We start from the raw sequence: 27,091 nt of genomic DNA on the forward strand, positions 1-27,091 counted from the left end.
CTTTATCCAAAACTCGCGTAATATTCTATTTATCCTATTATTTCCTCCCTTTTTCCATTAATAATTGTAAAATGTCGCATTTTTTGTCGATTTTATCTTTCCGTAGTTGACAAAAACATATTATCCAATTTTTGGAAAAACCCAAATCTGATCTAAAAATAGCGATAGTATAAAGCTAAAGTTTATACGATCGTTGTAATGCTATCGATTTTCATCTGGTAATAGGATAAAATCATGTAACCATTCTAGACTCAACTGTGTAAATTACTTGAATTTAAGTGTTATAAATGATATTAATCATTAATCAAATTATTCTGAAGATGTTCTTCATGAAAATGTTCTGAAGCCTTTCATTAAAGAAGTAAATACTGAATGATATTATCATAAAGACATGCTACAATCTCATGAATATTTTAGTACTTTTTGTTTATCTATAAAAAAAACAATCAAGTCCGGGAATTGGTAACTTGAAAATAATCTTGCATGGTTGTGTACCACTGACCTTACCTGTTGTTATTACCCCATTTACGCTTAGAAGATAATCTTTTTGTTAGCTAAGCACGACATGCACATAGTGAGCTTTTGTGATCGCCATTTGTCCATTGTGCGTCCTGCCTCCTCAGTTGTCAACATTTACCTCCAGAGGCCACATTTATAACACAATCTTCATGAAACTTGTTCAGAACATTCGTTTATATGTTATCTTGGCCTAACTTGAAACCGTTTCATGTGGGCTAAAAAACTAGATCAAATAAAAGGAAAAGCTTGTGAACAATCAAAAGGACACATTTATTAACCAATTGTCAAGAAAATTCTTAAGAACATTTTCCCCAATGATATTTAAGCCAAAATCGAAACTGGGCGACATGGAATAAAAAACAAGGTAACAAGCTCAAGTAAAGAAAAAGCATGTGAACACTCTTTTAGTCACATTTATTTCTGATATGTTCATGAAACTTGCTCAGAATATATGTTTTAATGATTTCTTTGGGACATATGGTTCAAGACCATTGAAAATATGGTCGTCATAAGCAGGGAAATGTGCCTTAGAATATAATGCTTGTTTGCTTAAAGCAATTTGAACTCACAGACAGTGTCATTCTGGACTCGCCAATCTAAGTTTATCTAAAAACATTGCTGCAAGGGATAGGGTCAGTTTTCTTGTGTGAAACCTTGTAAACACTACCTGTTCAGGCCAGTTTATTTCCTTGGGGCAGCAAATGTTCACCTCTTGTAATTACGCTTTAAAATTTTGAGACATTTAAATAACTTGGTACTCAATTGTATGAAATATAATTGGGTAATTCTCGTCTACTGTTATACAAACTCAGTAGGGGTGTCTCATTGTTCATTACAATTAAATGACATAACTCAAAATGTGATGTTCAGACTTTTTTAATATGCTGAAGTAAAAGCTTCAGTTTTACAATCATTCACAACAGATCTTGCTTTGCGCATGATGTTCTTTCTGGAAAAAATGGACACTGTTTGCCTGAACTGGATTTAAGATTATAGAAAAGTCTTATTTTAAATGAAAATAATTCATAAAAGTGGAAAGTTTTGTCCCTGATTAGCATGTGCAGACTGCACGGGCTAATCTGGGACATTTTACGCACATGCATTAAGCCCAGTTTTCCCAGAACATGGCTTTCATTATCGACAGTTCCTGTACAACAATCATGTTCAGGCTTGTCATTATTATCGACAGTTCCTGTACAACAATCATGTTCAGGCTTGTCAAAGTAGTGACCAACACACCTGACGTCACATGTGTTAAAGGGACCTGTTCTCGTATTAATAAATTGACAAAATTGACAAATAAATGTTTCAGATTTGCAAATGTTCTTTGAAATTATTTTTTTACAAGGAAATAGTAATACTGATCATTTACTATGCTCTAAAATATCAATTATATGCATCTTTTGATGATTTAAAAATCTGAAAATTATAAAGCGTTTCAAACACAAAAAGATGGAATAATTTGGAGCTGTGTTAAAAAATTTGTATTTGTAACATTACTGTGATTGAATAATATCAAGTACCGCATACCTCTGTGAATAAACCCAGTATTATCATGGATTGCGGAGTGGTCTAAGCGCTAGACTTTTACATCAAGGTTCAGTGGTTCCAGTCCAGGTGTGGAATACTTTTTTTTTTCTTTACTTTTCTTCTATTTAATGCTGGTGCTCTTTTATTCCATTGTTAGCATTTATCAATTTAAAAGATTAAATGGCAAACTTTGAAACATGCCAAAATCTGTAAACAAGTCCCTTTAATTTTTAGCAATTTTTAACCATAAAAACATTTACCCTTGGGCACGGCCAGTTTTGATCCTAAGGCCATTATTTGAAGAAAAGTGGCAAAAAACAACATGCCAAATATTAAACCTTTAGGCCTTGTTGTTTCAGAGTAAAAGGCTACAATCGAAGTAATGCTACAGAAATTATTTCTTAATTTTTAAGAACAATTATAAAAATCTCACAGCACAACTCCATATCAGAAGAAACAATCAAAGTAAATGTGAATACTTAACATTGAAAAAGTGTAGGATAACATGGAATTTAAAACTTTAAACAAGGGACAAAATTGTCACAAAACCAGGTTTTCAATAAAATAAAAAAATGTCTGATAAAGGAAGACAACTCCAACTCAAAATGTGCATTGCAACTGATTGTTCATCACAGTTACCCCCCTTGTTTCTGAAACAATCTATTTTTAGTCGTGGCGACGTTGACCTTGGAGATATCTACATTATTACATAACACAAGCTCATTTATGGACATTTTTGACCATTGAACTCAAAGTGTGAACTTGACCTCGGAGATATCGACGTTATTCTTTTGCGCGACACACCGTCCAATGATGGTGAACAAATGTGCCAAATGATTTTAAAATCTGACAATTAACAACATAATTATGGCCTGGACAAGCTTGTTTGCCCGCCTGCCCGCCAGCCAGCCAGCCCGCATTCGCCAATCTAATAACCAGTTTTTTCCTTCGGAAAACCTGGTTAAAAACCTGGTAAAATATATGAGTATCTTAAACAAGTGCTGTTTGTAAAACATGCATGCCCCCCATATGGGCAGTCAGTTGTAGTGGCAGCCATTGTGTGAATACGTTTTTTGTCACTGTGACATTGACCTTGTGACCTGAAAATCAATTGGGGTCATCTGCCAGTCATGATCAATGTACCTATGAAGTTTCATGATCCTAGGTGTAAGCTTTCTTGAGTTATCATCCGGAAACCATTTTACTGTGTCGAGTCACCGTTACCTTGACCTTTGACCTAGTAACCTGAAAATCAATAGGTGTCATCTGCGAGTCATGATCCATGTACCTATGAAGTTTCATGATCCTAGGCATAAGCTTTCTGAGTTATCATCCGGAAACCATTTAACTGTGTCAAGTCACCTGACCTAGTGACCTGAAAATCTATAGGGGGTCATCTGCGAGTCATGATAAATGTACCTATGAAGTTTCATGATCCTAGGCGTAAGCGTTCTTGATTTATCATCCGGAAACCATTTTACTGGTTCGAGTCACCGTGACCTTGCCCTAGTGACCTGAAAATCAATAGGGGTCATCTGTGAGTCATGATCAATGTACCTATGAAGTTTCATGATCCTAGGCCTAAGCGTTCTTGAGTTATCATCCAGAAACCATTTTACTGGTTCGAGTCACCGTGACCTTGACCTTTGACCAAGTGACCTGAAAATCAATAGGGGTCATCTGCGAGTCATGATCAATGTACCTATGAAGTTTCATGATCCTAGGCATAAGCGTTCTTGAGTTATCCGGAAACCATTTTACTGGTTCGAGTCACCGTGACCTTGACCTTTGACCTAGTGACCTGAAATCAATAGGGGTCATCTGCGAGTCATGATCCATGTACCTATGTAGTTTATAATCCTAGGCGTAAGCGTTCTTGAGTTATCATCCGGAAACCATTTTTCTGTGTTGAGTCACCGTGACCTTGACCTAGTGACCTGAAAATCAATAGGGGTCATCTGCAAGTCATGATCAATGTACCTATGAAGTTTCATGATCCTAGGCGTTAGCATTCTTGAGTTATCGTCCGGAAACCATTTGTACTGGTTCTAGTCACTGTGACCTTGACCTTTGACCTAGTGACCTGAAAATCAATAGGGTTCATCTGCGAGTCATGATCAATGTACCTATGAAGTTTCATGATCCTAGGCGTAAGCCTTCTTGAGTTATCATCCGAAAACCATTCGGTTGACGGACCGACGGACAGACCAACATGTGCAAAACAATATAACCCCTCTTCTTCAAAGGGGGCATAATAAAGATTTATCATCATTTGAATAGTGCCAACATAGGGTTAATCTTTGTATGACAATTTTTGGCCTGCACAATAAGCATACATTTTACAAAAAGTAACAGAGGGGGTAATCACGTGTCCATGCCCAGACAGTTATTTTTCGCCATTTGATACCCTTTAATACTTTTATTTAATTGTTAGATGATGCTCACTTTCCAGCCATATCAGTAAACATGTGATTAGCGTTTATTTCTTATTAAAATTCGCTTTAGATCTCGACTTTACTCTCTGCAAATTTTCTTAGTAGAGCTTAAATAAGGTCATCCCGCTAAAAATTTCACAGCAAGTAAATTCGAGATAAAGAGTGATAATCAACACGAAATAAACGCTAGTAACTGTCTTGCTGATATAACTAGAAAGTGAGCGGCATTTAAATTATAAATACAAGTAATAAATGGTATAAAACAGCCAAAAATACCTGCCTCGGCATGAACATCGCCATCTTGACTATCACGTAATTACCCCCTCTGAGTAATGGACATGGAAATGGAACCAGAAACCTTAAAAATATCTATAAAACAACATTCGATTTATTTCAATCATGACTTCATTAAGTAGGCCTACTGCTACTTTTTATGTTGATGCCAAACAAATCATACACATACATGCATGAGATAAACCTAGTATTTCTAAGTTTACACATAATATGTGAACCAAAACAACAAGCTGCACATAACTCTTGTGAACATACTCACAATACATGACACATAAAGGCGCTTGAAAAGAGTAATGTAATCTCCTTCACAGACCTAGATGCACAACGTTCTAATGGCATTTTTCTCCATCATTTGTATGAGTGTTTTCGTACTTCTTCTAATACCATCACGCTTTTGCTTTCAAACGACAGCATGGTGGTCAAAGAATCTGTATGCCTCAAATCTGCTGACCTTTTTGTTGTTCTCATCATAATGCAAGGCTCGAAAACAAACGTCACAAAAGAAACATGGATTCTCTGGTGCAAATTCGCTGCCATATGTAATCCACCTAAAAGTATTTAACAACAAAAGCTGTTCATGCACATAAGGGCCTTGATGGTTCTTTCAATAAAGGCAAAAGCCTTTATGTATTCCTGGTGAAACAAAACTTTGCATTATTTTCATCTTTGATGCAGACAATTTATAATGTCTTGAGTGTATATTTATTTTAATTTCTGTGAGCAGAAAAAAGATGAATGACCTTACACATCTGTATCACAAACAAATACCTTTTTTAATTCTAGACACAGATCACACTCTCCTCATTTTTAAATAACATTCAAACTACAATTGTTTAAACATAAGCAATCGTACCTGGCTGCCTGTTTGCTACATACTCTACAGAGAGTTCTTGCACGGCGACATTTGTTCAGGAGGTAAGGGTATTCCCTCACATCTTGAGAATGTTCCTTGGTCAGCAATCTGAAAGACAACTACAGTGGTGTACACTCTCAACAAAATGACTTAATCACATATACAGTGGACTGGGGTTTTCTTGCATATAGAATCAGTAACAGAGAAGATTTGCACCACTGCAGCAAGTATGATTAGTGTTTTGTAGAAATACGTTTTTGGGAATGATAAATGATGGATATTCAAGGTTCATGAACATCACCTTAATTTTTCCCAATCATTCACTTTAACGCTGAATTCTTTTCATGTAATGTTTCTTAGTTTAAATTAGAAATAGGTCACACACAGTGATGCCCACAAAATGCACATTGTACACAGACAAATCCACCATATATTCAATAGCAAAGAAAAAGAAACAAGAGGGCCAAGATGGCTCTAGTTCGCTCACCTGAGAGGAGTCGGTTCATTCAATCTTTACCAAATGTCAAACTTGACCTAGATATTGTCAAGACAAACATCCTGGTCAAGTTTCATCATTATTTCATCTGCGAGTCATGATCAATGTACCTATGAAGTTTCATGATCCTAGGCGTAAGCATTCTTGAGTTATCATCCGGAAAACATTTTTCTAAGTTGATTCACTGTGACCTTGACAGCCATTGTGTGAATACGTTTTTTGGCACTGTGACCTTGACCTTTGACCTAGTGACCTGATAATCAATAGGGGTCATCTGCGAGTCATGATCAATATACCTATGAAGTTTCATGAACCTAGGCATAAGCGTTCTTGAGTTATCATCCAGAAACCATTTTACTATTTCAGGTCACCGTGACCTTGACCTTTGACCTAGTGACCTGAAAATCAATAAGGGTCATCTTCGAGTCATGATCAATGTACCTCTGAAGTTTCATGATCCTAGACATAAGCGTTCTTGAGTTATCATCTGGAATCATTTTACTTTTTCGGGTCACCGTGACCTGGACCTTTGACCTAGTGACCTGAAAATCTATAGAGGTCATCTGCGAGTCATGATCAATGTACCTATGAAGTTTCATGATCCTAGGCCTTAGCGTTCTTGAGTTATCATCCGGAAACCATTTTACTATTTCGGGTCATCGTGACCTTGACCTTTGACCTAGTGACCTGAAATTCAATAGGGGATATCTGCGAGTCATGATCAATGTATCTATGAAGTTTAATGATCCTAGGCATAAACGTTCTTGAGTTATCATCCAGAAACCATTTTACTGCTTTGGGTCATCGTGACCTTGACCTTTGACCTAGTGACCTGAAAATCAATAGGGGTCATCTGCGAGTCATGATCAATGTACCTATGAAGTTTCATGATCCTTGGCATACGCGCTCTTGATTTATCATCCTGAAACCATCTAGTGGACGGACGTACCGACATGAGCAAAACAATATAACCCCTCTTCTTCGAAAGGGGGAGGGCATAATGAGAAAACTGCCCTCCTCCCAGCAGCCATGTTATTCAACTGACCGGAACCGTTTTTGAACTCAACTCTAGTGTCAAGGAAACAAATGTTCTGATCAAATTTCATGAAAATTGGGCCAAAAATGTGACTTACTGTGTTATAGACAAAAATGCCCCGCCCACTGGCGGCCATGTTTTTTCACCGATCCCGACCATTTTCAAACTCGTCCGAGATATCAATAAAACCAATGTTTTGAGCACCTTTCATGATGATTGGGCAAAAATTGTGACTTCTAGAGTGTTTACAAGGTTTCTCTATAGCCAAAAAGGGAAAACTGCCACTATATACATATAGAGAAAAATGCCCCGCCCACTGGCGGCCAGGTTTTTTCACCGATCCCGACCATTTTCAAACTCGTCCGAGATATCAATAAAACCAATGTTTTGAGCACCTTTCATGACGATTGGGCAAAAATTGTGACTTCTAGAGTGTTTACAAGGTTTCTCTATAGCCAAAAAGGGAAAACTGCCACTATATACATATAGAGAAAAATGCCCCGCCCACTGGCGGCCAGGTTTTTTCACCAATCTTGACCATTTTCGAACTCGTCCGAGACATAAATTGAACCAATGTTTTGACCAAATTCATGATGATTGGGCAAAAATTGTGACTTCTAGAGTGTTTACAAGGTTTCTCTATAGCCAAATAAGGAAAACTGCCCCGCCCACTGGCGGCCATGTTTTTCGACAGATTGGAACCACTTTTGAACTCAACCAAGATATTGACATAGTTACATGAAGAATGAGCATGAAATGTGACTTCTACGGTGTTTACAAGGTTTTTCTTTTTTTTTACCTAGTGACCTAGTTTTCGACCCGGCACAACCCAGTTTCGAACTCAGCCGAGATTTCATTGGGACAAAGCTTCTGACCAAGTTTCATGAAGATGGGACAAGAAATGTGGCCTATAGAGTGTTTACGAGCAAATGTTTACGGACGGACGGACATACGAAGGACAAAGACCGGTCACAAAAGCTCACCTGAGCAATCAGGTGAGCTAAAAAGGGCCAAAACTGGTAACTATCAACTACACATGCAGCTGTGAAAATTTAAGCAACGTCTGCCAAGCAGTAATAGGACTGAACCACACACATTTGAAACTAATATATTCTACAATGGAAAAAAAAATAATTCTGCCAAATCTCAGAGCAGCCAGAATTCTTTTCCTTACAATCATTTACACGATTTACATCATTCAACTGTTAAAGTTTTAGCAAGATCCAATAAAATTTAAAGGGGAGTTGAAACACAAAGCAGCATAATTCTGACAAAACTTGTCGCAGCCAAAATTCCTTTCTTAACAATCATCTACACATTAGATGTGAAAGTTTGAGCAATATTCACCCAATAGTCAAACAATAACAAGATGTGTTTGTGAAACACAATGTCCCCCTATATGATGTTTGACCTTGTAGGATGACCTTGACCTTGTGAAGGATGACCTTGACCTTTCACCACTCAAAATGTGCAGCTCCATGAGATACACATGCACGCCAAATATCAAGTTGCTATCTTCAATATTGCAAAAGTATTCATAAAATAAGCGATTTGGGCCACATATATTTGACCTCTGACCTTGAAGGATGACCTTGACCTTGACCTTTCACCACTCAAAATGTGCAGCTCCATGAGATACACATGCTTGCCAAATATCAAGTTGCTATCTTCAATATTGCAAAAGTATTCATAAAATGAGCGATTTTGGCCACATATATTTGACCTCTGACCTTGAAGGATGACCTTGACCTTTCACCACTCAAAATGTGCAGCTTCATGAGATACACATGCATGCCAAATATGAAGTTGCTATCTTCAATATAGCAAAAATTATTGCAAAATGTTTAAGTTGGCGCAAACAGACCAACAGACAGACCAACAGACAGACAGGGCAAAAACAATATGTCCCCCACTACTATAGTGGGGGACATAAAAACAGCACATTTAGGGGACTGTAATATATTCTATAGTGGTAAAAACAGACAATGAAAGGGCCATATTTATGCCAAAAATTGTCACACATATTCCTGTCCTTACAATCATCTACAAATGAAGGTCATTCAAGTATAGGTCCACCCAGATCCACCATTGATTAAAGAGTAGCTGAAATCACAAGCTTCAGGCGACTATACATGTATATTCTATGTTGAAATCACTGAAATTATGCCCAAAATCATTTCTTCAGCATCATCTCTACATTAAGTAAATTTTACCGTAATGTAAAAGTTTGAGCAAGATCCACCAAGTAGTTTTAAAACACCAAGTAGTTGAACAAGAGATCAAAACACAGGCTTGGGGCCATACCAACGGATAGACAAGTGCAATGCTTAAGGCCTCCCATTCCTCAAGTTGTCTGTAAATTAATTCTTCAATATCAACTTTGTCAACTATTTTAAATGCAATATTATATGCCCTGGGCTTATCCTTTGTACTTTTTGATCATTTGATAAAACTACTGTTCCATAAGATAATGAGTGGTGAAAAGTGTGCTCAATTACAAGGCAAGTGCTCTCCCGAGTGAGAAAAATGGGAAGCTTGCACAGATTATCACCAATCCCACTTAAGTTCATAATCGTGACAGGACTATAATTATATTTTATAGTGTATATACAACAATGGGATTGGGAGAAATGCACTAGGCCCCCTTCCTGATATCACTGCAGATGATGATGTGTTCACAGTCACCCCCTACATGATATGACTGAAGATGATGATGTGTTCACAGTCACCCCCTACCTGATATGACTGAAGATGATGATGTGTTCACAGTCACCCCCTACATGATATGACTGAAGATGATGATGTGTTCACAGTCACCCCCTACATGATATGACTGAAGATGATGATGTGTTCACAGTCACCCCCTACCTGATATGACTGAAGATGATGATGTGTTCACAGTCACCCCTACCTGATATGACTGAAGATGATGATGTGTTCACAGTCATTCCCTACCTGATATCACTGAAGATGATGATGTTCTCACAGTCACCCCTTACCGGATACCACTGAAGATGATGATGTGTTCACAGTCACCCCTTACCAGATATCACTGAAGATGATGATGTGTTCACAGTCATTCCCTACCTGATATCACTGAAGATGATGATGTGTTCACAGTCGCCCCATACCTGATATCACTGAAGATGATAATGTGTTCACAGTCGCCCTGGTGCAGGTACAGGTATGGTCTCCCCAGTTGCAATGTCAGGTCCAGGAATGTAACGTCCTCCATCTTCTTCACCTCGTATGGACCCATGTTGCGTCCCTGCCCCGCCCCCCAGTCACGTATAACTCTGAAGTGCAATAGAATTTCTTTCTGGGAAAACTGGGCTTACAAAATACACATCATGTTGTCTGCACAGGCTTATCAGGAACAAATACTGTGTTAATTTGATCTTTGTTTTTAAAATTCCATAAAAGCAGACAGCACAAGATAATGCGGGATAACACTTTACACACATGCAGACAGCACAAGATAATGCGGGATAACACTTTACACACATGCAGACAGCACAAGATAATGCGGGATAACACTTTACACACATGCAGACAGCCCAGTTTTCCCAGAACCAGGCTCAATTAATGAAGTATTCATACAGCAAATACTATGCACTGTGTTCCATATGAAGTACTCATACAGCAAATACTATGCACTGTGTTCCATATGAAGTATTCATACAGCAAATACTATGCACTGTGTTCCATATGAAGTATTCATACAGCAAATACTATGCACTGTGTTCCATATGAAGTATTCATACAGCAAATACTATGCACTGTGTTCCATATGAAGTATTCATACTGCAAATACTATGCACTGTGTTCCATATGAAGTATTCATACAGCAAATACTATGCACTGTGTTCCATATGAAGTACTCATACAGCATATACTATGCACTGTGTTCCATATGAAGTATTCATACAGCAAATACTATGCACTGTGTTCCATATGAAGTACTCATACAGCAAATACTATGCACTGTGTTCCATATGAAGTATTCATACAGCAAATACTATGCACTGTGTTCCATATGAAGTACTCATACAGCAAATACAATGCACTGTGTTCCATATGAAGTATTCATACAGCAAATACTATGCACTGTGTTCCATATGAAGTATTCATACAGCAAATACTATGCACTGTGTTCCATATGAAGTACTCATACAGCAAATACTATGCACTGTGTTCCATATGAAGTACTCATACAGCAAATATTATGCACTGTGTTCCATATGAAGTATTCATACAGCAAATACTATGCACTGTGTTCCATATGAAGTACTCATACAGCAAATACTATGCACTGTGTTCCATATGAAGTATTCATACAGCAAATACTATGCACTGTGTTCCATAAATGTGTTTGTATAAATCCCATGCAACAGTTAAAACTGACAATATACTATTCTATTTGAGCCAGATACTTAAGATTTTTAAAAGTTATAAACAACAGAATTTAGCCAAACTTCTTTGATTAACTTCTTTGTATGTTCTCATAGCAAAAAGATTTAAAAATTTAAATTATTGCACTATTTTTGGTATAAAAACTAAAAAATCGCACTACCACCAAGTCATATGTTGCAAAAGGCCAAACATTTAGCCGAATAAAATTTCAAGAGTTAATTCACACAGTTTGAATAAATGCAATTGTTTTTGTCAGTATTATAACATGTTGCAGAAAAAAAGAAACAAATAAACATTAAAAAAAATAACAACTGGATTTATAAATACACAATCATGACATTTGTACAAATCCAAAAAGAGTTCACTAAATAATGCATTGGTGTTAAAGTTCCACATCTATTGGTTGATATTTTTGTTTTGTATTTCCACATTATTATATTTTCAGAGCAACACTTCTTACGGCTTCGTTTGTATCACTTTAGAGCTTGTCTATACCGCTTTAGTCCCACTTACTGACTGTAATCCCTGCAATCCTGCTCCCTTAAATCATTGTAGAAAGTGTTGTGAATGAAGAACAGACCAGACTTGAATATGTCCTGCAATAATAAAACTGAAAATTGTGAAAATAAAAAACATGCATAAATATGGTATTAACAGGGTTCAATTTTTATCTCAACTTATCTTATAATTGCATGAAGAATCGAAAGGTTACAGGTAAGAAAAGCTTTTACAATTGTCTAATAACTGTGACCTTGACCTCTGAAGTTGACAGACAGGTTTGACATGTGAAATGCCGTCTCCCAATGGTAGTCATTAGTGACAAGTTATTTTAGAACAGAATGATGAATGACACAGGTACAGTCTGGATAAGCTGTTTCATGGCCAAATTTAATCTTTGAACTCTAATCGTGACCTTGACCTTTGAAGTACCAAGACAAGTTAACATCCAAAACGTTGCCTAATCATTGCTTCCATTTGTGTTTCACTTATTTTTTAAGTTCATCAATTGATGGCAAAATTATGGCTCAGATAGGTATGTTCAAGCTGTTTTATGGCAAAATTTGACCTTTGACCTTAAGGTTGTCATTAATAGCAAGTTATTTTAAAATAGAATGATGAATGACAAAATTACAGTGCGGACACGCTGTTTTAATTTGAAATTTCAACTATAAGAAAGTTATACGTGCAACATATGATGAATTGCATTTGGGAAATGCTATTTTAAAAGCCATCAATATATGGCAAATTGATGGTAAGACAGTAATTTTACATCAGTTTAATCTCCTAATTTAACCTTTAAACTCGACCTTGACTGTGACCTTGACCTCAGGAACAGGGGTAAGGTGTTTCACCCGACATGTCATCTTAATATGGTTTTTATTTATGCAAAGTTATTAAAAAACTCCTTTAATATTACGGCTTAGTCATGGCTTAGCTTGGAAACTACACACAGTTTTAAAGAAAGAGGGACAGTAAATCAGATTTATGCCATCTTCATGGAAGTGGGTATAAAAACAACTTTGTTGGATACATGATTGTTGTACCTTGGCATATTCCTGGCTTTCAACATCTGGGTTTTCGCTAGCATCTCCGGCTATGACTAGGTCGTTGGCACATCGTATGACATCACGCAAATCTGTCAGCTTCTGCCGGCCGAGTACCAGCATTGTGTTGGTAAGCAACAGCTGCCAAATATTAGGTAAATGTGCCATGATTATCATAACAGCAAAGTTGCAAAGAGTGTGTTTTAAATATTTAAAGAAGATTATTACAAGATATAGTTTTCTGAACAAAAACATTTTGTTTCACCCCCACATTATTGGATGGCAGTATGCAACTGATCATTAACATTTGCACTGATACGCTGAAATCTACCAATGCCCATGTAAAAGAAATTTTTGTTTTTGACACTAAGGGTATCACGTTTAAATGTTTAAATGGTCGCTTTTTCGTGTTTTGCTCACAAACGTTTTCAAAAACACTAAACGTTTAAACGACAGTCAATATCAACATAATCCATTTTATTTCATTATGTTACAACGTTGCAAAGCTTATTAACAGCTGCTGAAAAAGACTTGTATTTGTGTCGAGTGCGGCAGATGACACTTATTCACAATACCGAAACATAACAATACACCATATACGGACTAGACGTCTTGAATATTTGATGCGCGTCGGCACGAAGTGCTCGAGAAAAGTTTTCCTGCCATTCGTTGCATGAGCATGCCCCAAATCATCTTGAACATTCGACGCTCGTCGGCAAGAAGTGCACGAGGAAATTTTCCAGCCATTTTTTTCATTGGCATTCATTTTTAGAGATATGGCGAACGAGACAGGTCGCGGAAAAATTCACCTAATTGGAACTTTTTTTACTCAATTTGAAGTTTGGGAAAAAGAAAAGTTTAAACGTAACTTGTGTGCAACCGAGTTGTTGTACAAAGGGGAAAGTGCGGGGACCATGGCAAACCTCATGAAAATTGTGTGCCAGAAACTGCAGTACAATTGGAGCGAGTGTTTTCCGTTGCTGGAGCTACCGTTACTAAGCTAAGGGTTCTGTTGCTGGAGCTACCATAACTAAGCTAATGGTTCCGTTGCTGGAGCTACCGTTACTAAGCTAAGAGTTCCGTTGCTGGAGCTACCATTACTAAGCTAAGGGTTCTGTTGCTGGAGCTACCGTTACTAAGCTAAGGGTTCCGTTGCTGGAGCTACCGTTACTAAGCTAAGGGTTCCGTTGCTGGAGCTACCCTTACTAAGCTCAGGGGCTGGAGCTACCGTTACTAAGCTAAGGGCGTCCCTAGACTTTTCATCAGTGGACAAACTGGTGTTCCTCTACAAATCTTTTGAGTAAACCTTTACGGACGATGGATACGCAAGTCACGTCAGCGAGTCCATTCTTGATGCAGCAAATTTAATTAACAGATACTTGTTTTGATGTACATCTTGTTAAGAAAAACATCAAACAATATTAGAATCGTTTAAGTCTTATTGTAGAAATGTGGGTTGGATATCAATTGGTCTTTGTTACAATATATAACAGCATGTACCAGTAAGTAGACAAAGTGTAACCCAATGGTTCGATAACGACAAGAAAAGTTGGTTTTAATATGACGTCATTGCGCAAATGGGATATGCACTGGATATAACTTCTGAAAATAATTACTACTTTCAGTTTGGAAATGCGATGGCACTGATGCTTTTAAAAGGGACACAGGGATACTGTTTAAACGATAACGTTTCGTTTATTTCATTTCGTTTAAACGTTTATCAAAATTTGTAAACGTGATTTGACACATTGTTTGATGTTTGAAGGCATTTTTGCAAAATAATATAAATTCTGAACATAAATATATATTTATACTTAGCTATTTTAAAGTCCCTCATGAGTTACAAAAAGTCAGTTCAATACAGAAATTGTTCACACATGTTCACAGTTCACTATATATTAAAGATTTCAACTGAGACATTGCACAAGGAATTGAAACTTTCTTGCAACAGGCTCTTCAAAGATAGTAAAGTTTTGGACCAAATTTATCTCAATTTTTCCTTTGCATAAATAAGTTCTATTCAGGACAGGACTTGACCTTTAAACGCGATAAGCCACCTTAAATTTGAACACGGCAAGGTGGTTTATGGGCGCGACACATAATTAAAAAAAAACATCATGAAAAAAAATAAATATGTAAGACACAAAGGAATATGTCCAAACTTCAAGGGACTACTGTGACCTTGAACCTTTAGTCGGACCACAAAGTTGATGTACATGACATGTCATCTTGATATGTCTATGATAATTTGTCAATTTATTTCAGAATTCAATCATGCTCAAGATGAGTTGTCACTCTTGTGAGTCTAATAATTTAATGAGGAAAGATTTCCAGGACACGCTGCAGCCTCTCACATAATGCAGCAATATCCCTGAAAAGACCTCATTAACTTTTAAATATACATGTACAACTAGCTTACAACATCATGTGTTCACAGGTAGAAGGCGATAATCAGAAAATAGAATTCAAAATGAAAATCAAAGACCAAGATTTGCTCTACAATACATATTCCTGCAGGCAACTTACTTGCTCCAGTTTGCCATGTGCTTCTTCTTCCCGCTCCTTAATGAAAGTCTTAACACCGCGATGTATGTGTGCCGTGATCACAACATCTGGGTAGATCACCTGACACTCCTCCGGTACGTCACGATCGCTGTTTAGCATAATTCCGGATAGATTTGTCTGTTCATAATAAGACCATGTTAATTTTTATTTTTAAGAGAGTATTGTATATGAATGATATATATGCAAAATAATTAAAGGCATGAATACACCATTCACTACACAGGGTTATCACTTTATAGCAGTACCTGCGGGTTGTTAACAACAACTCTACAGAATTGTCTACATGATGTTAACAACAAATAAACATTTCCTACATGATGTTAACAACAACATTACAGCATTACCTCTCAGGTGGGTAACAATTCCTTAACAGCATTACCTACATTTGTTAACAATAACTTTATCAGATTACTTGAATATGACTGACAATAACTTAATAGCATTACCTAAATGTGAATAAAAACAAATTAACAGCATACCTTACATGTGGTTAACAACAACTTTACAGTACTACCAACTTGTGGTTAACAATAACCTTTCAGTATTACCTACATGACGTACATATGGTTTTTAATACATTTGTAGTATTACCAACATGTTGTTAACAACAATTTAACAGTCATCCACTTACAGTTTACAATAATTCTACAACAAAACCTACAGGTGGTTAAGAGAACCTGTACAGTACATGTACCATCTGCAGATGGTTAAGAATATCTATACAGTACTATCTACAGGTGGTCAATAACAATTTAACGATATAATAATCAGTGGTGAGCATGATGAGTGTAATGCTTTAAATAAATTAAAAAACAAAAATCCTCACCGTTGGATATTGATCATACATTTTGTACTTGAATTTTCTCATGACTTGTAAGTTGTAATTTTTGTTTGATCTCCTTTCTAATTCTTGAGCTTGAAATCTAAGAACAGAAGACATATAAAAAGACAGCAATGACAACAGCAGTAATAACAAACATATTTCATTAAAATGGTAAATAAAAAAATAGCATTGGTTTTTAAATATTTCAATTATTTTCTTACTTAACTGTATTTTTGATGCCTAATATTGAAAACTTTAAATGGCTTAATCTTAACACAACACATGATTTGTGGGTAATAATAATATTAGGAAACCTACTTTGAAAAGTACAACCTTGCAGTAATGGATAGGCTATGTTTTATCATCCACTTTATGCAAAATATATCATACTTTTCTTCCACATTATAAGGTTAATAAAATATATATCTTTTCTAAACAAGATATTGACCATTGAAGTATCACCTCACTATCAACAACTCTTATATTAGACACATACTCATGGAATATTACCATTCAGAAATCACAACAAATTAGTGCTTCTGAAAAATCTATTATTGAAAATAAGTCTTAATACAACAAAACTTAACATAAACAATTATTAATTTCTGTCTCAACAAAGAAATAAGACAAACAAGGGACAAAATTGTCACAAAACCAGGTTTTCATTGTGAAAAAAAAATCTGATAAAGGGAGAAAACTCAAACTGAACTTTTGAAATGACCAAAAAAAATTAACCCCCTTTGTAAGTTTTTTTTTTTTTTTTAAATCTATTTTTAATCGTGGCGACCTTGACATTGGAGATATTGACGTGATTCTTTCGTGGGACACACCGTCCCATGATGGTGAACAAATGTGCCAAATGATTTTAAAATCTCACAATGAATGACATAGTTATGGCCAGGACAAGCTCATTTATGGCCATTTTTGACCTTTGAACTCAAAGTGTGACCTTGACCTTGGAGATATCGACGTAATTATTTCGCGCGACACACCGTCCAATGATGGTGAACAAATGTGCCAAATGATTTTAAAATCTGACAATGAACGACATAGTTATGGCCCGGACAAGCTTATTCCGCCAGCCCGCCAGCCAGCCAGCCCGCCAGCCAGCCAGCCCGCCCGCATTCGCCAATCTAATAACCAGTTTTTTCCTTCGGAAAACCTGGTTAAAAATTTAGAGTTGGCATACTACCTGGTGCAAAACAAGTTGACATCATCAGGTATCTCTACAAGGCTTTCCCATCTGCTCTGAACAGTTGTTCCGGGCTTATTTAGCTGATCTAAACTAAAAAATGACATATTTTTTACAAGACAAATATATAATTAACAGTACTCTTTTCATAATTGGCTTTCAAATTGTTACTTATAAAGTCCATGTTTTGATGACCCGCTGACACAGATATAAGAGATCTTTTTAATTTTGATTTCATAATGTTTTATTTTTTGTATTTTAAAGTTTAAAATATTTTTTTGCCTCCCTTTATAATGCTTTCGGTTTCCTTTTTCAACTCCTTAGTGGGTATAAGCCATAGACTGGTTTACTGCAAACAACGACAGTTTTGGTAAACATGACCTGTCAAAAATGAGTTTTCCTTTATCGATAATTCTTTCAATTTTATTTGATTCGATTTATTCTATACCTTATTGTTAATTATCAATGTCCTCATAAATCAATAAACGCTTATTTAAAAAAAAAATTGTGGTCTACAAAGTTTAGGCCTAAAACCATAAAACCTAATACCATTGGATTTTCATACCAAAATCTTTTGTAAATCTTCCAGATTGTACAAAATCAACAAAAAACAGGACATTTACAAAACGCATGCATCATTTATCAAATTTTAAGATTGATCATTTATCAAATTTTAAGATTGTTGTATGTTTCCCTTTTCCTGGGCATCACACAAGCCATTTTGGGACTGTTGAGAAAAACCGACCGATTTGGTTTCCATAAACCAACAAAGGAGGGATTCCTTAACTATAAAAGTTTCGAAAGAATAAAGATATAGCCATGGTGATCTTATTTATTGGTTCTGTTGGTTAACTTTGATGGAACACATGTGAACTTGCAAAGATTTTTAGACAGCTGATAACTATGTGTCTTTCTGTAAACAAAATCACCTATGAAATTATAAAGATCAGATGTTCAAACATTGTCAACGGGTTGTTAAATTAACGATATGAGGACAAAACACATTTGCTTCCATGCAAGTTTAGTCTGTATGTCGACCAGTGCCTGCAAATAAATATTTACTAGTAATAAAAAACTTGCGACAAGTATATAAAAGCACTTCCTAGACCACTGTATTGTGATCATTTTTAGTATAACAGTGTACAGTAATAACAAGCTTGTTTAATTAATTCATTAATATGATTTCCTATTTATTGTGAAATACATAATTTGACTGCTACTTGTTGTTCAATAATAAATGGATAATACGTTGGTTAAGAAGCAGCATTGTTTATTATTTTAAAGGTAATACAATTTTACCATATTGTATTGAACAAAATGCATAATATGCTGTAGTGTACTTGTTTTTCATACATGCACTGAATGGTTTATAATACATAATTCATTAATTCACAGTTTTTCAAAATACATTATCATTTTGCAAGCACATGTATGTAAAAATTCTTGTACGTAGATGACAGTGATTTAGTATTATGTATTGTGTTACTATTCTTTTACGTTCAAATAAATTATGTGAAGTGTTTTGTAGCGCCATACATTACCATGTAAGTTTGTATATATCTACTGAATATATTAACATTATTCACATGCTTTTGCTAGCTGTAAATTAAGCCTAGATAGACAATGACTGACATATAAATAAGCTCATACATGTATGATTACTGATATATCTATATTTGTTCCATGTGTTATTGGAATATGTAATTAAACAAGATATGTGTTTGTCAGAAACACAATGCCCCCTAATGCGCCACTTTTTTTTGATGACCTTTGACCTTGAAGGATGACCTTGACCTTTCACCACTCAAAATGTGCAGCTCCATGAGATACACATGCATGCCAAATATCAAGTTGCTATGTTCAATATTTCAAAAGTTATTGCAAAACTTTAATGTAAGGTTAAAGTTTTGGTGACAGAATGATGGAATGACAGACAGACAGACAGGCCAAAAACAATATACTCCCGATCATTCGATCCGGGGGCATAAAAAAGGATTATATGACATTTTTGTTTGCATAGTGTATGCATTTATGACTGTGATTTATGAATTAAAATTGCTAGTTTTTTTGTGATGACAGAATTTAAAGTAGGCAACACAAGTTTGCGAAAGAAACCCTGTGGGATACCTATATGTATGAAATATTTCAATTGCAAAACAACTTCATGTACATGTATGCTGTCCCTCAGTTCTACATCATTATATATTGATAATCCAGACAATAAAAAATTATTTGACACATAACATTATTTTGATAACCTATTGGTTATGCAAGAATCAACAGCTTTAGTTTAATTGAGACATAATAAAAACAATCTGTTTCCTGGGTTGGACCAGTATTTGGTTTCTAAAGGATGATCTAAAGAACGCTTCCACATTTAAAGGATCAATACAGAGACCTAGTTGCAATAATTCAACTCTCAGCTTTATAACCCAAAGGGTTGCTGAGAGTTGCAATGCGCCGTCTAAGGTGGAAAATTTCATCACCACTGCAAAGGCTTAGGAACACTGATACTGCAAAAACTTCTCAATGTTTACCTCTTTCAAGCTCAAACTTATGCAAATGGTACAATAAAGCAACTAATAATTGCTTTTTACTTACTTGATTATTCTTTCGTACAGTCTATCGACCATATTGGGAATTGTTGTAATGTTGCCGACAAAACGAGTCGCTATTGGTTAGGTCGCATTACACCATTTTCCACATTGTAATATGCGATGTACCCATTAAGTCGATAATGATATTTTGAGTCGTCGAATATTTACACTGTTTGAAATTTCAAAATGAAGATGACAGCAAGAGTAGTGTGTTGAAATATCGATGTGTTTTTTAGGTTGCATGCAATGGATAACGTCTGTAGGCTGCCATTTCGGTAAACTTAATGTGTTTATGAAGTTTATTAATTGCTTTCCTTAAAAATTGGTAACGAACGATGTCTATTTAGTGATGCGCACAAAATGTGTGCGCAGATTGTGCTTGAGTTTATGAAGGGGTGCATATGGACTCCAAGAGCAGTACGTTTATATGGACTATACCGAGACCTACAAGTCGCTAAGCGGACACCATATCCACTATGCCGCAGCCACATAACTATCTTTGAATTATAGAGGCTAAATAAGCACACAATTATAAAATATAAGATCTAAAAGCTTGGAAGATGTAAAACACTTCACCCACCAAAACATAAGATTTAAAGTTTTGGATGAATTATTTGAAACAATTGAAAAAAAAGTACAGTCAAGTTACCATTACCGGATCAGTAGCGTAATAAAGTTGTTCTGGTGAAAATCAAAAAATGTTTTTAGTTTTCTTTTACACCAGTTTGATTAAATATTACCTTTGCTTACTGATTCAGCGAATAGTCTTGTTTTTAAACGCAGGCAAAATGTATTTGTGATACCTTTTTTCGCCGCAGAATTCATGCATTAACGGATCAGTTGTAGCCATAACGGATCACGTGACTGAAACCCCTCAGGGGGCATCTAACACGCTATTTGAACTGTCAAAACATGAAATGTGTTGTTTACAATGACCAATTGACATTGCCAGTAACTGTTATCAATTATATTAATTTTTTGCTATTAATTGTTTTCTTTATGTGATCTTGTATCCTCACTTTACGCATGGTGTTCTCGTGTGAATTATCTGTTGATAATCCTAAAAAGATCGACAAGATATGGGCATCTTTTAACCATGTAAATTGTTCGAATCATATCTTATCATAGATATTGAACATAAAACATAAATAAAACATTAAGACTGAGATCATTTTTTGTAAGAATCAACAAGATTTGCATATATTGTAATATAATGTTATATCAATACGCATATTATCACGCTTGATTCGTTATTGCCCTAATTCTTAATTTCATTTAAGGTGTTGCAAAATCTTAAACACGAATCAAAACTGAAATGGAATTTTGCAGGCAGAAAGACTACTTAATGGCCTTTAAATTAATGCGTAAACTTTTCTCCTTTCCAACAGAGTTATAGCATGTGGCCGTGAAAAATGTTCAACCTCAATTTGGAAACGAGACGGAAGGCAACAAAGTCGTATATACATGCCAGCAAAACATACTGAAATGTTTGACAAAGAGTAGTTCCGATTATGACTCAATCAATGCGTTTTAAAGAACAGTTCCTGAAGATGCTTTAGCAACATATCATCTAAAAATGTCAACTATTTATCGCGATACGCAGTCTTGAACATCAAAGTGATCCGCTATGGGTAATGATCCGGTAATGGTAACTTAACTGTAGTAGAAATAATGCATCAAATGTATCACTAAAAATAATAGAAGCTTATTTTCAATATGGACAGCATTGAGAGTTATTAAACGTGTTATTGCATGATTTTATTGATGCATGAACATTGATTACAACTGAAAACTAGCAACCCAATAAAACACTGCGTCGCGAAATTATGTTGCATTATACCTGCAAACGGTCTCTAACTCTTTGACATTTTCTATGCTCATGTTCATTGCCTTTGCAATCATCTCGGGGCTTTTAATTGGCTCCTGTGCACAACTAAGATATAAAGCATTATCCCATTTTGACAAAAACTCGCGGATATTTATCGTTTCCGAAATATCAAAGCCGTATCGTTTCGCCATCTTTAAAATCCTACACCGCAGTGTACAAATACGGTAGGGAAATAGTTGTACATGCACGAGTTGACGTCACTCACGACAAAGTTTTGAACAGTTGACAGTGAATGTAAATTGAAGGAAGTTTATCAAAAAAGGACGGACACGGGTCTTGTTATGTTCGGTACGTTTGATTTATGTTTTAAAATGTCAGCAGAATCAAATAGAACACTATTGACTATAACACGTGCTATTATTTAATGTTTTATTTTGTTTAAATAGGTAAAGCTGTATTCATATTGTCACACTGTCACTGTGAACAACTTGGGCTCAACTGTACTGTATTGTTTCTGACAAGTCGAATGTGCACATGGGTGTATTGATGTTCTGCAAGATTATATTCTCCAAGCGTATTTGATGTCATAGATATCGATACTGTTATATGTTAGCCCTGCTAATATAGAATTGAATTAAGACATTGTTTTTATCATGGTAGTGATTTAATTTTTAGCCAGTATTTTTATTTTGTTATTTGTTTTGAATAACAAACCAGATCCGTTTATAGACTTTTATATTCTTGTCATTTACATCTTATTGTTATACAAAGTAATTTAAACTCATTTATCTTTACGTTTCATCTAATTACTGTTTATACAACAGTCATTTAATTTAAATCCTACAATTGTGTTTTAGATCATAGTGTGAGGTCTCAAACAAAATTTCAAAACTCTGACCTTGCAATTTAGCAGAATTATGCCCCTTTTTTGTAGATTGAAATTTGGTTAAAGTGAGCATGCAACTTCTTCATGTAGATGTGTCTAACTGCAGGTATTAAAATGAAACTTCCCACATGTGTTTGGCGTCATTGAGTGAGGTCACTGACTAAGTTCCATAACTCTAACCTGCAATTTAGCAGAATTATGCCCCTTTTTGTACTTTGAAATGTGGTTAAGGTATCAATCCCACTTCTCCATATCACCTATTCTGCTACAGATGTTAAATCGAAATTCACGTGTGTTTGGAGTCATTTGTTGAGGTCACTGATCAAGAGCTATAACTCTTACCTGCAATTTAGCCGAAATTTGCCCCTTTTTGTACTTCGTAAATTTGCTAAAGATTTGCGTGCAAGTTGAACATTCATGTTCAAGTTTCACTGTTTGCATGGAACAATTGCATATCCCAGTAACTACAAAAATAGATATAAATATCAACCTTCACATGTCTTCTGGATCATCATGGGGGTTCACTGACCTATTCCAAAGCCTCTGAGCTGAAATTTAGCAGAATTATATATATACTCTTATCATACATTTTGTACTTGGGAAATTCTGATAAGTGTTGAGTGCAACGACTTAAATCTATAGCTGACATGCAGACATATCACAGGTCTGCATTTAGGGACCAGTAGGATCAAGGTCAAGGTCACGTATGCTTAAAGTACATTTACGCTCAAGAACACTCAATTATGATGGAGATACTGGCTGAAATGTTGTATGTAGATTCAAGGCCGATATAGTAAGGGATTTCATTGTGGGGTCATGGAAACTGTTACCAATGTGTCAGCTCAATAGCTTTAGATTGGAAGGAGGTATTTTGAAGTGATTTTTTGTAGGTAGCTTATCTAGGATGGGATTGCATTTTTGCCAGTTTGGTCAATGATATTATTACCTAAAACAGAAGAATGGTTTCTGCTCAATAATAACGTTGGCATGGTGCTGTCAGTTTGTCTGCAGGTAGCTTAGTAGCATAGATGCAGACATGGCGTTGAGACTTAATTACATTAAATTTAATGATAAATAGTTAAAAATATTGTTTCTTCGCGAATTCGAACATCTCGTCTTAATTTATAGATTTTCAGCTTTATAGCTACTTGTTCACAGGTTTTGTTATTACTTTAAAGTTTGTCATTAAATGTTTAAATCAATAAATGTAAAAAAATTGGGGGAAAAACACACTAAAAAGCTCATTTATAATAACAATAATATAATTTAAGAAATAACAAAAGAAAGAAAAAGTGTATGCAACTTGCGTTCAACCAGTGAAATTTGGATTTAAAGGCTATTCACTTACCTCGAGGCTATCCAGGAAAGTTACTTTATCCCGCACTTGATACTTTATATAATAGATCCACGCGTTGTCATAAATGATAAAACCGATCCATGTGTTGTCATAAAAATATAAAATAACAGGAATGCTGTAAAGTATTCAGTTGTTATGCTTTTGTAAGGCTTACTTAATGGCAGAATTGTTATTTCATTAATCTGTGAGAAATTCCCTTTAAATTAACATAATGATCATATATAACGGCTACAGTTTTTAAACTAAACAATGTCTTTGGTCATTATATAACTTGGTGACTGACAAAATATGTACATTATAATATCAAAGAATTGTGGAGCATGTCAGCACTTGTTCATTTTTTATATAAAAAAATAAAATAATTTAAATATGCATTCATTGACAGCAGTGGTTTAAATAAAATTAAAGTCTTGATAATCTTTTTTATCGGAAGGTCCATTTTAATCACAGGGCCCTCAATCTATCAAATCCCCCACCTGAAAAGTATACTTTTTTCCCCTTTTGGGGAGAAAAATTCCCCCTAAAATTTTTTTTTTTTTTTTTAAAGAAAAATGTGTCTCATCGCATGATTATTATATCTCAATTCTATTTCAAGTTAATCTTTTCAAACATACTAAATTATGAAAAATGCAATGTATTTAGTGCAAACATGTACAAATGTAATAATGAGAGAGTAAGTAAAAAAATCCCCCAAAAAGGGACACGCCGCGAAAATTCCCCCTCCTAAGGGCTGCGGACCCCTTCCCCCAAAGTAGTGTGAGGGCGCTGAATCATCATACACATGATTTCAGATCATGTTATCATGTTATTTACATTTGCTTAAAAACATATTTAAATTACAAGATATGTTTAAATGCCTATTTCTTTAATGTTTTGTGTTTGCTTCTGTTACAAAAAATTGTAGTATGAACAGTTTTTAGTTAGTTGTGTGTATTTAAGCTCTGTTTAAATAATTAGGAGGTTTATTACATGAAGTTTCCTGTATTTATTTGTTATGCCCCCGGGAGGGTGGCATATAGCAGTTGAACTGTCCGTCAGTTAGTATGTCTGTCCGTCTGTCCAAAAAAAACTTTAATATTGGCCAAAACTTTTTAAATATTGAAGATAGCACCTTGATATTTGGCATGCATGTGTATCTCATTGAGCTGCACATTTTGAGTGGTAAAGTTTCAAGGTGAACATCATCCTTCAAGGTCTAGGGTCGAAAAAACAAAGTCAAGGGAAGTAATAAGCTTTAAATGGACATAGTTATCTGACCTGCCCACGTATATATTTTTGTTAAATAAATCAAAGCGGCGCAGTAGGCGGCATTGTGTTTCTGACAAACACATTGTGGTAAAAGGTCAAGGTCATCCTTTACGGTCTCGGTAAAAAATACAGATTTAAGGGAAGTAATAAGCTTAAAAAAGGGAGAAAATTATTCAATATTGAACATAGCCACTTTATACATTTGGCATGCATGTGTATCTCATGGAGCTGCACATTTTGAGTGGTGAATCTACAGTTACGGTAGTGGCTTTTAATTATTTGCTACTAAAAATTTGTTACAGACAATTATTTTCAAGGGAAGTAATTTATATAATTATAAATCTCATATTATATATTTCCTTACCAAGAATTGAAGTTCTTTTCACAGTTACTGTACAGATTTATTATTTTGATTATTTATAACCCAAATGATAGATTTGTCAATTTTTTTTTTTTAAATGATATAATTATAACTTCTTTAATGTTCATTACATATCTGTGGACTTATGTCCATAGATACATGATCTTCTCTGGCTATGATCTCTTTTAAACCACAGGCCTTGGTTGTCAGTGATGTCTGACATGGTCATAATTGACTGTTAGACCCTCCCCACCCCCCCCCCCCACCCCCCGGTTGGATTGGACAAAATTCAAGGGAAGTAATAACCTTTAAAGGGAGATGATTTCTATACCTGCCAAATGATAAATATAAATTTTATTTCAATGCGGCACAGTAGGGGGCATTGTGTTTCTGACAAACACATCTCTTTTTTTACTTAGATTAGAACTTTTAATTGAAGAAGAGTTAGATGCTGTTACCATGTGCCATTTATGATATTTATATATTTTTAAGGCCCCGTAATGTAGCATATAGCAGTTGAACTGTCCGTCCGTCCGAAAACTTTAGCATTGGCCATAACTTTTGCAATATTTACTATTCAACATAGCAACTTGATATTTGGAATGCATGTGTATCTCACAGGCTTCCTGAAAAGTCCCAAAAAGTGCCTGTCAACCGGAAAGGCTGATGTAAAAGTTAGCCTGTCCGGACAAAATTCATGAATCATCTGACTGAACAGCGTGATATTATAACTGAAGAATTAAGTAAAAACAACAAAGGAGAGCACTCTTAAGAACTAGTGAAGCATTAGCGTTTCTATAATGACAAAAAGGTTCGAAATTCACGAAAAGAGATATTCTAATGGGATGTTTTCGTTCTTTTGGCAAGTATTAGACTTTTCAGTATTTAGTCAGTTTTTTTGGCCTGTCACAAGGACCGGCAATATTAGAAACTTCGCCGGACCATAAAGAATTTTGCCGGACAAAACCAGCTGTCCGGCCTTTTCAGAAAGCCTGATCTCACGAAGCTGCACATTTTGAGTAGTAAAAGGTCAAGGTCATTCTTCAAGGTCAAAAGTAAAAAAATACAATCCAAGAGAAGTAATAAGCTTTAAAAGGGAGATAATTTCTAAACC

The 27,091-nt window shown here is 35.4% G+C and overlaps 2 protein-coding genes across 6 annotated transcripts in view; one reads left to right on the forward strand and one right to left on the reverse strand.

Annotated features, from left to right (window-relative positions):
- Positions 1-1,379: 1,379 nt before the first annotated feature.
- On the reverse strand, positions 1,380-22,333 carry LOC127876868 (snRNA-activating protein complex subunit 3-like). Its single transcript, XM_052422363.1, has 9 exons — positions 22,138-22,333; positions 17,701-17,793; positions 16,512-16,608; positions 15,647-15,802; positions 13,121-13,261; positions 12,090-12,172; positions 10,295-10,459; positions 5,632-5,739; positions 1,380-5,326 (listed from the first exon to the last, which is right to left on the reverse strand). The coding sequence occupies exons 1-9, from the start codon at positions 22,314-22,316 to the stop codon at positions 5,179-5,181; spliced, it is 1,170 nt and encodes a 389-aa protein (XP_052278323.1). The 5' UTR covers positions 22,317-22,333; the 3' UTR covers positions 1,380-5,178.
- A 20-nt stretch (positions 22,334-22,353) lies between these two features.
- LOC127876885 (tumor necrosis factor alpha-induced protein 8-like) overlaps positions 22,354-27,091 on the forward strand; it is a 174,236-nt gene continuing 169,498 nt past the window's right edge. For all 5 annotated transcript variants that reach the window (XM_052422391.1, XM_052422392.1, XM_052422393.1 and 2 more), the window contains exon 1: positions 22,354-22,473. The gene's annotated coding sequence lies outside the window, so the exon portion shown is untranslated. The remainder of the gene's footprint in view (positions 22,474-27,091) is intronic.

This window comes from Dreissena polymorpha, chromosome 4 (genome assembly GCF_020536995.1).
Source record: "Dreissena polymorpha isolate Duluth1 chromosome 4, UMN_Dpol_1.0, whole genome shotgun sequence".
Taxonomy (NCBI): Eukaryota; Metazoa; Mollusca; class Bivalvia; order Myida; family Dreissenidae; genus Dreissena; species Dreissena polymorpha.